The sequence below is a fragment of the Scyliorhinus torazame genome, chromosome 11 (genome assembly GCF_047496885.1).
Source record: "Scyliorhinus torazame isolate Kashiwa2021f chromosome 11, sScyTor2.1, whole genome shotgun sequence".
NCBI classification, from domain to species: Eukaryota; Metazoa; Chordata; class Chondrichthyes; order Carcharhiniformes; family Scyliorhinidae; genus Scyliorhinus; species Scyliorhinus torazame.
The window spans coordinates 246,447,617-246,462,068 of NC_092717.1; the positions used below are offsets into that span (position 1 = coordinate 246,447,617).

At 47.2% G+C, this 14,452-nt stretch overlaps 1 protein-coding gene across 3 annotated transcripts in view; it reads right to left on the reverse strand.

The window, feature by feature from the left end:
• The window catches only part of lama3 (laminin, alpha 3), an 858,151-nt gene that overhangs the window by 239,529 nt on the left and 604,170 nt on the right, over window positions 1-14,452 (reverse strand). For all 3 annotated transcript variants that reach the window (XM_072468523.1, XM_072468524.1, XM_072468522.1), the window contains exons 30-32: window positions 6,345-6,471; window positions 2,433-2,572; window positions 653-768 (exon numbers count right to left, since the gene is read on the reverse strand). In XM_072468523.1, coding sequence (XP_072324624.1) covers window positions 653-768; window positions 2,433-2,572; window positions 6,345-6,471 — 383 coding nt within the window. The remainder of the gene's footprint in view (window positions 1-652; window positions 769-2,432; window positions 2,573-6,344; window positions 6,472-14,452) is intronic.

Genomic DNA, 14,452 nt, shown 5'->3' on the forward strand with positions numbered 1-14,452 from the left:
CAAGGAAACCTTCTACCCTAACCCCCTCCCCCATCCTGACTTGGGGGTTATATCGCCACTCTTTCACTATCGCTGGGTCAAAGTTCTGGAATTCCCTTCCCAACAGCACTGTGGGTGTACCTACACCAGGTGGACTACAGCAGTTCAAGAAGGCAGCTTACCAGCACCTTCTCAAAGGCAATTAGGGATGGGCAATAAATGCTACCTCACCAGCGACGCACGCATCCCATGACAGAATAAAATAAATGACCTGAGGTCAGTTTCCCCTGATATACTTCATCAAAACAATTCATGATTTGCAACATCTCAATTGAAATCTCCTCTAAAGCTTCTCTGTTCCGAGGCGATCAATCCCAGCTTCTCCATGTGACTCTACGTACCATTCTAGGAAACCTCGCTGTACCCTCTCTGAGGCCTTGACATCCTTCATACAGTTTGGCAGCCGGTCGTAGGCACAATATTCCAAAGGAGGTTTAACCAGGGTATAGAGAATTCTATTCTATACTCACGTTGACATGTTTCAGAGTTATTGCCAAGACAAGCTTGATCGAAAAAAACATCAGTTTAGCTGCATGTGACTCCAGCCAATTATTTTCTACTTAGCTTTAGGGGAATATAAAATGCAAAGTACACCAAAGTTAATTATACTCACTCGATGTAAAAGCTATTTGCACCACAGGCAGTAATGAAATCAAAGGACTTATCCAGAGGTTGTTCATTTCCTAAGTCAGGATCATAACTCTCTGAAGGAACAATTAAGATGTAGTCCTAAGAAAGAAAAATATATTTCAGACTGTAAGTAACTTAGCCATGACAAAGAGATTTCGGCAGAGAAATTTCAATTCAGGAGGAGGCAAATTGGCCCATAGTGCTCGTGCCAGTGTTAATCGACATACTAAACTCAATGTGGTGGGTGGAAGCATGCACTATTCTGCCTGCCATATTGGAGAAGGTTGATATGTTGGTAGCAAGGGCACACAGCAATACAGAATAAGTATTAAAATCAGAGTCCATTGCCCTTTGAATGGCCACTTTTAATTTTCACTCGCCCCACGATGACAATCTTTGCGGGCTGAATTTGTTCAACGCAATGTGGCAAGAACCAGCCTGATCAAGGAGCTGGAAGGAGCAGGAGTCATCCCTCCTACCCGACATTACAACAACGCTAACCACTTCCTCCTATCGCATCCTTAAGAGCACCTTGGATATCACCCATTCAGAGACAGGAATTGTACCTGGCACACCCACACCCATGCCCAGGTCATCTGCTTTTATTTATCTTTTCTGCTTCACTCTTGAACTCTTCTTGGTTTCTTTGCCGAGTGCTTATCGAAGCCGCTCCGATATGTTAAGATTGACTGTACAGGACATTCCCTTCCTGAATAACTCTTTGCTGTAATAACAATCTTTGAACAAAGTCCTGCATGTTTCCTAACACACTTTACTGCTTTAAGACAGAATGAAAGCGGTCATTTTAAGAGAGCCTTGTTTCCCTGCTGCAGACAGAAGAGAGAAGGAAAGACTTGCGTTTATATTGGACCTTTCACAACCTCACAATATCCCAAATGACTTCACAACAATCAGGTACATTTTAGTCCTGGAGCTCCCTTCCTAAACCTGGCTTTTAAAGTAGACCAAGGCAGGCCAGCAGCACGGTTCGATTCCCGTGCCAGCCTCCCCGAACAGGTGCCGGAATGTGGCGACTAGGGGCTTTTCACAGTAACTTCATTTGAAGCCTACTCGTGACAATAAGTGATTTTCATTTCATTTCATTTCCTTTCTTTCTTCTTTTCAGCTGGAACGCCCTCCCTAACAGCACAGTGGGTGTACATACACCACATGGACTGCAGCAAAGGCAGCTCACCACAACTTTTTGAGGGTAATTAGGGATTACCAACTCCCACCAATGCTGGCCTAGCCAGCAAAACCAACATCCTGAGACAGTATCAGAAAATGTTCCTTAAAACTGCTTTTGTTCGCTTGTCCATTATGCGGTTCAATGTCAACAAATTATTTGATTAATCCCTCCTGTGAACTGCCTTGGAACAGTTTACTATATTCAAGGCACTATATAAATGCAAGTGATGCAAGAAATACAGCAGCAATAATTTTCCTCATCTAGAAGGACAAGAGCAGCAGATAACTGGGAATCCCACCACCTGGAGGCCCCCCTCCCAGTCACTCACCATCCTGACTTGGAAATATATCACCGTTCCTTCACTGTCGCTGGGGCAACACCCTGGAACTCCCTCCCTAACAGCACAGTGGGTGTACCTACACCACATGGACTGCAGCGGTTGAAGAAGGCAGCTCACCCCCACCTTCTGAAGAGCAACTAGGGATGGGCAATAAATGCTGGTCTGAGCAGCGAGGCCCACATCCCTTAAATTAATTTAATAAAATAATTCTGCGAGTATTTATTCAAAACTTACCACCCAAAGTGCTTTCTCTTTCGGAACAGTAAGAATTACGGACAACTCCGGATTCTTTACATCCAATTCTATTCTATTGCCTGAAGTGACCTGGGTGCGACATCCAAACCCGTGTGGACAGAAGAAAGCACTGACAAATCCTAAAAACAAACAGGTGAAGGTATAGTTTTAGTTCATAACCGAAGAGAACCCGTAATTAAGCAGACCCTCCCACAGACCACCAGAGAGTGACCCCTGTCAGGAAACCCCTGCGTAAAAAGACCCCTGGGATGGGTCGGGTCATCCCCATACTTGGGGGGTGGGGGAGGAGGGGGGGGGGACGGGACGGGGGGAACTGCGATGCGGTGGCAGATGGGGTGGGGGGCCCAGCCGCGGGACCTTGTTATAGTGGCCCGCTAGCGGTATTCCCTTGGGAATCTCTTGCAATCCTCGCCATGCACAAATTTGCATGGCTATGGATTGGGAATCGTTTCCTGATTTGTGCTCCCAGCAAAATCAGGTGCAATTCTGCACTGGCGGGTGAACATTGTCTCTCAAACGATAATTTCACCCCTCATCTCCATCACCCCCCACCTATATTCCCACATGTACTCACCATGCCAACTCTGTGCTTCCACCCCTCACCCCCCAATGTATCCTCCATTCACCCAGGACGCACTATGCTCACTCCTCAGATTCCATGCAATATCAATGGAAACTATTTTAAATTCCTTGGAACAAAAATAAACCTTTCAACATCCAATAAAAGTCTCCATAATCATTGATACTGTGAAAAACTGTGAAAAAAAATAATAAAACTCGTAATCCTCTTAGTTCGTGTGAACAAACCAGAAACCACACTGAAGGGACAATCTTGTTACTTTTTCTTCTTGGAACTGTAAGTCATTCTCCGATTAATTGAAAATCTCCCGCTTTGAAACCCATTAGCACTTGAAACTCAGCCAAGCATTGATAATGGCCACATCAGCAATAATAGACGAGTCACTGAGAGCTGGTTTAGTCAGTTAGCTGAACAGCTGGTTTGTGATGCAGAGTGACAGCAACAGCATGGGTTCAATTCCCGTACTGGCTGAGGTTATTCATTAAGGCCCCTCCTTCTCAACCCTGCACCTCGCCAGAGGTGTAGTGATCCTCAGGTTAAATCTCCACCAGTCAGCTCTCCCCCTCAAAAGGGGAAACAGTCTATGGTCATCTGGGACTATGGCGACTTTACTTTATTCACTGGGAAGGAAAGAACAGGTGTTCATTTCAATTTCAAAGTCTGTCAATCAATTTCGGATGTTAGATTTTTTTAAAGCGTGTCAAGCATTTTCTTTTTTTTAAAAAAGAGCTTGTTAACTCACAGTAGAAAAGATGACAGCACATGCTGACCTACATTTGGCAATATTTTTCACTGCATCATAGTGCTTTCTCCATTGGAAAAGTACTGTAATGCATTTAAACAAACACACATGGCTGGACATTGCGAGGGTCACCTTATCTTTAAAGGACAGATACGCATAAAGAGTTTCTGCATTAAAAGCATATTTACAATATAACACTGCGCCTCACAGAACTTTTGAAGGAGTGAAACACTTTCAAATTAACTTTCAGAATGTTCCTTGGCAGGCTTTCCATTTTCTTCACTAACTCTCAAACCTTGCTGCTTCTTGGTGAACAAAGTGCTTCCTAACTTCCCCATCATACCCTCCTGGCTCTAACGTTAAGGCTATGATCTACTTCTCAGGATTCCCTCACCAAATGAAATAGTTTTTCTCCATCTAGCCTATCAAATCCTTTAGTTATCTTCAACACCACAATTAGATCACCTCTTTAGTTTGCTCACTGGAGGGAATACAAACCTAGTCTATGAAACCCTGTTCTCATAATTGAAACCATTATTCTGGTTCTTCTTCTTTTGTCAGAGAGATCTAGCGTAGTCAGAGAGATCTAGGTGTACAGGTCCACAGGTCACTGAAAGGGCAATACAGGTGGAGAAGGTAGTCAAGAAGGCATACGGCATGCTTGCCTTCATTGGCCGGGGCATTGAGTATAAGAATTGGCAAGTCATGTTGCAGCTGTATAGAACCTTAGTTAGGCCACACTTGGAGTATAGTGTTCAATTCTGGTCGCCACACTACCAGAAGGATGTGGAGGCTTTAGAGAGGGTGCAGAAGAGATTTACCAGGATGTTGCCTGGTATGGAGGGCATTAGCTATGAGGACAGGTTGGATAAACTCGTTTTTTTCTCACTGTAACGAAAGAGGTTGAGGGGCGACCTGATAGAGGTCTACAGAATTATGAGGGGCATAGACAGAGTGGATAGTCAGAGGCTTTTCCCCAGGGTAGAGGGGTCAATTACTATGGGGCATACGTTTAAGGTGCGAGGGGCAAGGTTTAGAGGAGATATACAAGGCAAGTTTTTTTTACACAGAGGGTAGTGGGTGTCTGGAACTCGCTACCGGAGGAGGTGGTGGAAGCAGGGACGAGAGTGACGTTTAAGGGGCATCTTGACAAATACATGAATAGGATGGGAATAGAGGGATACGGACCCAGGAAGTGTAGAAATGAAAAACAGCTGTACCAGCCTCCCCGAACAGGCGCCGGAATGTGGCGACTAGGGGCTTTTCACAGTAACTTCATTTGAAGCGTACTTGTGACAATAAGCGATTTTCATTTCATTTTTTTCAAATGAAAATCGCTTATTGTCACAAGTAGGCTTCAAATGAAGTTACTGTGAAAAGCCCCTAGTCGCCACATTCCGGCACCTGTTCGGGGAGGCTGGTATGGGAATTGAACCGTGCTGCTGGCCTGCCTTGGTCTGCTTTCAAAGCCAGCGATTTAGCCCTGTGCTAAACAGAAGATTTTAGTTTAGACGGGCAGCATGGTCGGCGGAGGCTTGGAGGGCCGAAGGACCTGTTCATGTGCTGTATTTTTCTTTGTTCTTTGTTCTATAGCTGGATGCAGCACAACAACTGTAATTTTACATGAAGGCAATCAAGCCAGGATATTATGTCAGAAGTGGCAGTGTGTACCACTGTAATACCTCCTTCGTATTTATGAGTTGGGCGCTGAGCCAGTCCATAGTCTTAACAGATGACCACAGTTGCTCACAGGAGAGTTAAAAATTTTCCATTGCGTCAAGTCTCGACATCTGCCGTGGTTTTTAGAACATACAGTGCAGGAGGAGGCCATTCGGCCCATCGAGTCTGCACCGACCCATTTAAACCCTCACTTCCACCCTTAACTGTCCACCCGTAACCCAATAACCCCATCTAATCTTTTGGTCACTAAGGGCAATTTATCATGGCCAATCCACCTAACCTGCACCTCTTTGGACTGTGGGAGGAAGCCGGAGCACCCGGAGGAAACCCACGCAGACACGGGGAGAAGGTGCAGACTCCGCACAGACAGTGACCCAGCGGGGAATCGAACCTGGGACCCTGACGCTGTGAAGCCACAGTGCTTTCCACTTGTGCTACCGTGCTGCCCATGGGATGCCCATGGGCTTTGTGTGAGGTCGAACCCAACAACCTTCTACGTTGGTCTTTCACAAGGCTTTTGTTCGTTTGTGACTTCTTACGAGGACCGTTCAAATTCCAAGTTTCCTCAGGGATGAAATCGTGTTACCTCAGGTTGTGTGCATGGGTCCCAAAAGGACTGACCCGACTTAAGGTGGAGGTGAGGGATGTTGGTGAGGGTGGGGAGGGGCTATATTTCCTCAATTTGCTGCGCTACATAGAGGGTCGCTGTGCCACAGTGGATCAGTTGGGGGGGGGGGTGCATGCATGGTTTGCGCCAGCACGGGTATTATTATAATTCTAATTAATCTGCTCTACACCAATCCAGGTCGAATATACCCCTCAATATACCCCGCAGTGGCTGGAGAATGTTAAAAACCAGTACAGTCCATCTAATGGCCAATATACTCACCAGTATAGGGACGGCCTCCATCTACCATCACCCCGACTGGGAATGACGGATACAAAGGCTGATAAAAATGCACCAAAATCACATGCTTGCCCACATTTGGAACTCTTGTTTTGAAGATGATCTGATTCTATAAAACAAATAAACCTCATCTTGGTAAAAGTTTGGTCAAGAAAAAGTTTCATTTCTCAACTTATTTTCAAAACTTGCAGCAGGCACCCACAACAGTCACATCTTACTTTCCCAACGTGTATAAGTTGCCACCATTTATCCCGTTTGTACACTGATGTTACATTGATCGTTTCTCTAATTCACATTCAACGGAATTATTTTCTGTATAAAACTGTCTCAACTCTCAGGGAAGGAAAACCTCCTCCGTACACAAAATCTCAAACAGGTTATTGGTAAGTAGATTTATAAACACGTCAACAGAGTTCAGGGCGGCAAGGCAACACAGTGGTTAGCACTGCGGCCTCACAGCCCCAGGGACTCGGGTTCAATTCCTGCCTGCCTGTGTGGAATTTGCACTTTCTCCACATGTCTGCGTGCCCTCCGGGTGCCAGTGCCGACTCGATGGGCCGAATGGCCTTCTTCTGCACTGCAAAATTCTATGTGAATGATGGAGAAATTAGGGATGATTCTATCTGGATAGATAGTTGGGATTGTTCTCCTCAGAGCAAAGAAGGTTAAGGAGAGAGCTTTTCACAGTAACTTCATTCCAGTGTTAACGTAAGCCTACTTGTGATAATAAAGATTATTATAGATTATTCTCAAGATTATTACTGTAAGTGTTGAAACAATAAACAATTTTGACAGAGTAAATAAGGAGGAACTGGGTGAGATTTTCCTGAAAATAGGCAAAGGCTGATGTCCGGCTGGAAAAGCAGCATTGAAGTCACTGACGTCAATGGCGGCTTTTTGCACCATATAGTGTCATCTACGCCATATCACTGGTAAGGAGGCCTCTGATTTGCCTGCCCTGTCATCACCTCAGCGCCACATTTAAAGGTCGCCCAAGTACACACCAATCACACTTTACAGGTCGCCAGGAAGTGATGGCTGCCAGGAAATTTGCCCCCAAATCTGGAGAGACTCCTCGATGCGGTAGAGGCTCGCCATGATATAATTTATCCGTGTTCAGAGCGGTCACAATCTCAGCGTGAGAGGCGGTGGCAGTGCTGGTCAGTGACAACACACTGCAGAAGGGGTCAGCCATCCAGTGCAGGAAGAGAATGAAGGATCTGCTCTGTTCTGTCAGGGGTAAGTCACTCTTCTCATCATTCTCAACTCACACACTCATCCACAGGGATCTCATTCACTGCCAGCTCAAGTGACGCCACCACTCACTCGGCCACAGGCATCTTCATCTCCTCTGCAGATGTGTCAGGCATCCTTAACATCTGCCCTGGCATCCTGCTAACACTCTCTCCATCTGTGTTCATACAGGAGAAGCTGGCACACACTAAGTGGGAGAGATCCCAGAGGTGGGGAGGGACCTTAAGGTCCTCGCATTTAAGAGGACAGAGCCATCCAGCTGGTCGGAGAGGATGTTTACCGCACCTCTGCTGATGGCGAGGGCCATGGCGATAAAGCCAGCATTGCATCATCCATCAGACAGCAATACTGAGTCACGTCTCCTTTGTCTCAGGCTCCTGCCATGCACTAATGACCTCGCCTTTCTTTCACAGGCACATCTGGGAAGTAGCCCAGGGAGTTTGCCAGCCAGATTTTCTACTCCAACCCTGACAGCAGCACAGACGAGGAATTCATGGACCCCAAAACAGAAGAACCATCATAGCGCCAACCCTCCACCAGCGCAGACACACACACCTCATGGGGCCTCGCTCTAGAGTAGCCTTGGGGTCACAATCTGGTGAGTACATCAAAGAACAAAGAAAAGTACAGCACAGGAACAGGCCCTTCGGCCCTCCAAGCCTGCGCCGGTCATGCTGCCCATCTAAACTAAATCACACTCTCAGATCCACAGCAGGCAGAGGCAGGGACGTCCCGGGGTGCGGGCAATCAGAATATTGCTGGAGGCCAGGAATCTGCTGAGTTCCAGTCAGAGGACAAGCCTCTGGATTCGGTCGTCCCTCAGTTGCTGGAGCTTCAAAGGCAAACTCGGGAAGATCAGGAAGGGATCTCTGGTCCATTCCTCGGATTGGAAGGTGCACGGAGGAGTCCGTCCTGTTTGAGGTGTTTGTGCCAACACTCCCACAAAACAAGGTCAACACAGCTAAGGCGATGGCCGCCATGGAGACCTCGCACTGTTACAGGACATAATAATATAATAATAATCACTTATTGTCACAAGTAGGCTTCAATGAAGTTACTGTGAAAAGCCCCTAGTCGCCACATTCCGGCGCCTGTTATGGGAGGCTGGTACGGGAATTGAACCCGCGCTGCTGGCCTTGTTCTGCATTACAAGCCAGCTGTTTAGCCCACTGTTTAGACCAGGCATGCATTCCATGGGGCAGGTACAAAGAACAAAGATAAGTACAGCACAGGAACAGGCCCTTCGGCCCTCTAAGGTACTTTCTGGTATCTATCAGTGACAATGCCAGAGTAGAATGGAGCTCACTCTAGCTGCCCCTCTATCTGAATGAAGAAGCCAGGTGCCCTTTTTTTTCTTGTTGCACTGAGTGCTGAATTTGGTGCATTTGAGTGCTATAGTAAGAGTTTGGTGACCGAGGGAGTTAGGTGAGGAGGGAGTAAGGTGCTCCTTTCATTTTGTTTCCGACATTTCCGCAAAGAGTGAGAAGAGAGCCAGGAGTTTACAGAAAGTGTAGCTGACTGGGAGCAGAGTCGGAGGGCGGAGATCTAGTTAGTCCACAGGGCAGCTATATTCTGTCAGGTAAGAGGGGATGGAGGCTAGTCCAGTTGCATGCTCCTCCTGTAGGACGTGGGTGGTGAGGGATACCACCGGTGTCCCCGCTGACTATACCTGCGGGAAGTGCACCCAACTTCAGCTCCTCAAAGACCGTGTTAGGGAACTGGAGCTGAAGAAGGATGAACTTCGGATCATCCGGGAGGCAGAGGGGGTGATTGAGAATAGTTACAAGGAGGGAACCACACCCAAGATACAGGACAAGAATAGCTGGGTTACAGTCAGGGGGAAAAAAACAAACAGGCAGAAAGTGCAGGGAACCCTCGTGGCCGTTCCCCTTCAAAACAAGTATACCGTTTTGGATGCTGTTGGGGGGGATGACCTACCGGGGGAAGGCCCTAGCAGCCAGGTCTCTGGCACTGAGTCTGGCTCTGGGGCTCAGAAGGGAAGGGGGAGAATAGAAAAGCAATAGTTATAGGAGATTCAATGGTTAGGGGAATAGATAGGAGATTCTGTGATCGCGAGCGAGACTCCCGGAAGGTATGTTGCCTCCCGGGTGCCAGGGTCAGGGATGTCTCAGATCGTGTCTTCAGGATCCTTAAGGGGGAGGGCGAGCAGCCAGAAGTCGTGGTGCACATTGGTACCAACGACATAGGTAGGAAAAGGGGTGTGGAGGTAATAAACAAGTTTAGGGAGTTAGGCTGGAAGTTAAAAGCCAGGACAGACAGAGTTGTCATCTCTGGTTTGTTGCCGGTGCCACGTGATAGCGAGGCTAGGAATAGGGAGAGAGTGCAGTTGAACACGTGGCTGCAGGAATGGTGTAGGAGGGAGGGCTTCAGGTATTTGGATAATTGGAGCACATTCTGGGGAAGGTGGGACCTGTACAAGCAGGACGGGTTGCATCTGAACCAGAGGGGCACCAATATCCTGGGAGGGAGGTTTTCTAGTACTCTTCGGGAGGGTTTAAACTCATTTGGCAGGGGAATGGGAACCAGATTTGTAGTCCAGCAACTAAGGTAGCCGATATTCAGGACGCCAAAGCGTGTAATGAGGCAGTGGGGAAGGGAACACTGACAAAGGAGAGTACTTGCAGGCACGGAGATGGGTTGAAGTGTATATACTTTAACGCAAGAAGCATCAGGAATAAGGTGGGTGAACTTAAGGCATGGATCGGTACTTGGGACTACGATGTGGTGGCCATCACGGAAACTTGGATAGAAGGGGGGCAGAAATGGTTGTTGGAGGTCCCTGGTTATAGATGTTTCAATAAGATTAGGGAGGGGGGTAAAAGAGGTGGGGGGGTGGCATTGTTAATTAGAGATAGTATAACAGCTGCAGAAAGGCAGTTCGAGGAGTATCACCCTAATGAGGTAGTATGGGTTGAAGTTAGAAATAGGAAAGGAGCAGTCACCTTGTTAGGAGTTTTCTATAGGCCCCCCAATAGTAGCAGAGATGTGGAGGAACAGATTGGGAAACAGATTTTGGAAAGGTGCAGAAGTCACAGGGTAGTAGTCATGGGTGACTTTAGCTTCCCAAATATTGAGTGGAAACTCTTTAGATCGAATAGTTTGGATGGGGTGGTGTTGTGCAGTGTGTCCAGGAAGCTTTTCTAACACAGTATGTAGATTATCCGACCAGAGGAGGGGCAATATTGGATTTAGTACTTGGTAATGAACCAGGGCAAGTGATAGATTTGTTAGTGGGGGAGCATTTTGGAGATAGTGACCACAATTCTGTGACATTCACTTTAGTAATGGAGAGGGATAGGTGCGTGCAACAGGGCAAGGTTTACAATTGGGGGAAGGGTAAATACAATGTTGTCAGACAAGAATTGAAGTGCATAAGTTGGGAACATAGGCTGTCAGGGAAGGACACAAGTGAAATGTGGAACTTGTTCAAGGAACAGGTACTATGTGTCCTTGATATGTATGTCCCTGTCAGGCAGGGAAGAGATGGTCGAGTGAGGGAACCATGGTTGACAAGAGAGGTTGAATGTCTTGTTAAGAGGAAAAAGGAGACTTATGTAAGGCTGAGGAAACAAGGTTCAGACAGGGCATTGGAGGGATACAAGATAGCCAGGAGGGAACTGAAGAAAGGGATTAGGAGAGCTAAGAGAGGGCATGAACAATCTTTGGCGGGTAGGATCAAGGAAAACCCCAAGGCCTTTTACACATATGTGAGAAATATGAGAATGACTAGAGCGAGGGTAGGTCCGATCAAGGACAGTAGCGGGAGATTGTGTATTGAGTCTGAAGAGATAGGAGAGGTCTTGAACGAGTACTTTTCTTCTGTATTTACAAATGAGAGGGGCGATATTGTTGGAGAGGACAGTGTGAAACAGACTGGTAAGCTCGAGGAAATACTTGTTAGGAAGGAAGATGTGTTGGGCATTTTGAAAAACTTGAGGATAGACAAGTCCCCCGGGCCTGACGGGATATATCCAAGGATTCTATGGGAAGCAAGAGATGAAATTGCAGAGCCGTTGGCAATGATCTTTTCGTCCTCACTGTCAACAGGAGTGGTACCAGGGGATTGGAGAGTGGCGAATGTCGTGCCCCCGTTCAAAAAAGGGACTAGGGATAACCCTGGGAATTACAGGCCAGTTAGTCTTACTTCGGTGGTAGGCAAAGTAATGGAAATGGTACTGAAGGATAGGATTTCTGAGCATCTGGAAAGACACTGCTTGATTAGGGATAGTCAGCACGGATTTGTGAGGGGTAGGTCTTGCCTTACAAATCTTATTGAATTCTTTGAGGAGGTGACCAAGCATGTGGATGAAGGTAAAGCAGTGGTGTAGTGTACATGGATTTTAGTAAGGCATTTGATAAGGTTCCCCATGGTAGGCTTCTGCAGAAAGTAAGGAGGCATGGGATAGTGGGAAATTTGGCCAGTTGGATAACAAACTGGCTAACCGATAGAAGTCAGAGAGTGGTGGTGGATGGCAAATATTCAGCCTGGATCCCAGTTACCAGTGGCGTACCGCAGGGATCAGTTCTGGGTCCTCTGCTGTTTGTGATTTTCATTAATGACTTGGATGAGGGAGTTGAAGGGTGGGTCAGTAAATTTGCAGACGATACGAAGATTGGTGGAGTTGTGGATAGTAAGGAGGGCTGTTGTCGGCTGCAAAGAGACATAGATAGGATGCAGAGCTGGGCTGAGAAGTGGCAGATGGAGTTTAACCCTGAAAAGTGTGAGGTTGTCCATTTTGGAAGGACAAATATGAATGCGGAATACAGGGTTAACGGTAGAGTTCTTGGCAATGTGGAGGAGCAGAGAGATCTTGGGGTCTACGTTCATACATCTTTGAAAGTTGCCACTCAAGTGGATAGAGCTGTGAAGAAGGCCTATGGTGTGCTCGCGTTCATTAACAGAGGGATTGAATTTAAGAGCCGTGAGGTGATGATGCAGCTGTACAAAACTTTGGTAAGGCCACATTTGGAGTACTGTGTACAGTTCTGGTCACCTCATTTTAGGAAGGATGTGGAAGCTTTGGAAAAGGTGCAAAGAAGATTTACCAGGATGTTACCTGGAATGGAGAGTAGGTCTTACGAGGAAAGGTTGAGGGTGCTAGGCCTTTTCTCATTAAAACGGAGAAGGATGAGGGGCGACTTGATAGAGGTTTATAAGATGATCAGGGGAATAGATAGAGTAGACAGTCAGAGACTTTTTCCCCGGGTGGAACAAACCATTACAAGGGGACATAAATTTAAGGTGAAAGGTGGAAGATATAGGAGGGATATCAGAGGTAGGTTCTTTACCCAGAGAGTAGTGGGGGCATGGAATGCACTGCCTGTGGAAGTAGTTGAGTCGGAAACATTAGGGACCTTCAAGCAGCTATTGGATAGGTACATGGATTACGGTAAAATGATATAGTGTAGATTTATTTGTTCTTAAGGGCAGCACGGTAACATTGTGGATAGCACAATTGCTTCGCAGCTCCAGGGTCCCAGGTTCGATTCCGGCTTGGGTCACTGTCTGTGCGGAGTCGGCACGTCCTCCCCGTGTCTGCGTGGGTTTCCTCCGGGTGCTCCGGTTTCCTCCCACAGTCCAAAGATGTGCAGGGTAGGTGGATTGGCCATAATAAATTGCCCTTAGTGTCCAAAATTGCCCTTGGTGTTGGGTGGAGGTGTTGAGTTTGGGGAGGGTGCTCTTTCCAAGAGCTGGTGCAGACTCAGGGGGCCGAATGGCCTCCTTCTGCACTGTAAATTCAATGTTAATCTATGATTAATCTAGGACAAAGGTTCAGCACAACATCGTGGGCCGAAGGCCTGTTCTGTGCTGTATTTTCTATGTTCTATGTTCTATGTTCAGGCACCAATAGGGAGGGGGATCAGCTTGTGCAAACCCTGGGCCACCCACAGGTGACTCCAGGAGTGTCCGCCCATCCGAAACCCCTCTTCTTGTGACCGCTTCAGCTTCAGCTCCACAGGCCGAGGAGGGTGACACTGACGTATAGCAGAACTCAAAAGCAGGCCAAAGCCTGCCAGAGGACACCCACCAAGGTCATTCCAGACTCCAGGGCATGGGAGACAGCAGGTTGTCTCCACCTCTACTGTGGATGTTGGGGATGCCCCGAGACACGGCGGCAGGGTTAGAAAGGCTAAGAAGCTCTAGTTGCACAGCGTGGGCACAGATGTTAAGCACTTGTACATAACATTCACCTTTGTAAATAAAGTCTTTGACTCCTTGTTCAGATGAGCTGAGTTCCTGTAATTCCCACCTGATAACTTGATTCTTACATTAGGTAAAGGCAGTGTGTTCAGTCCAGTGCTTCCTCCATGGACCTCATGCAAGGTTGCCAGCACATTGATGATGTTCTTGCATTGCGACTGAACACATCAGTCATGTCTGTATCTTGCAGGGATTGAGAATATCTCTCACAATGCACAGGGATAGCTTTACTCATTCCAGTCATTGTCTGTGAGGTTCGGCTGGCCTACCCATCCCATCAGCCTCCGCCTCCGGGGACAGTGCACATCATGTGTACAGCTCATGAAGGATGGTGTAAGATACAGAGAGGTGAAACGTGCCCCGCTACATCGCCATCATATAACCCAAGTCATTGAGAGCAAGCGAGCTACCACCAGCCAGACAGGAGTCAGACATTCCCAAACCTCTGTGAGGATCTATGCACTGCCCCCACTGCAAGTCCTGGAATGTAGGGACTATGGACAACTATTGTCGATCGTCATAAAAACCCATCCGGTTCACTAATGTCCTTTAGGGAAGGAAATCTGCCGTCCTTACCCGGTCTGGTCTACATGTGACTCCAGACCCACAGCAA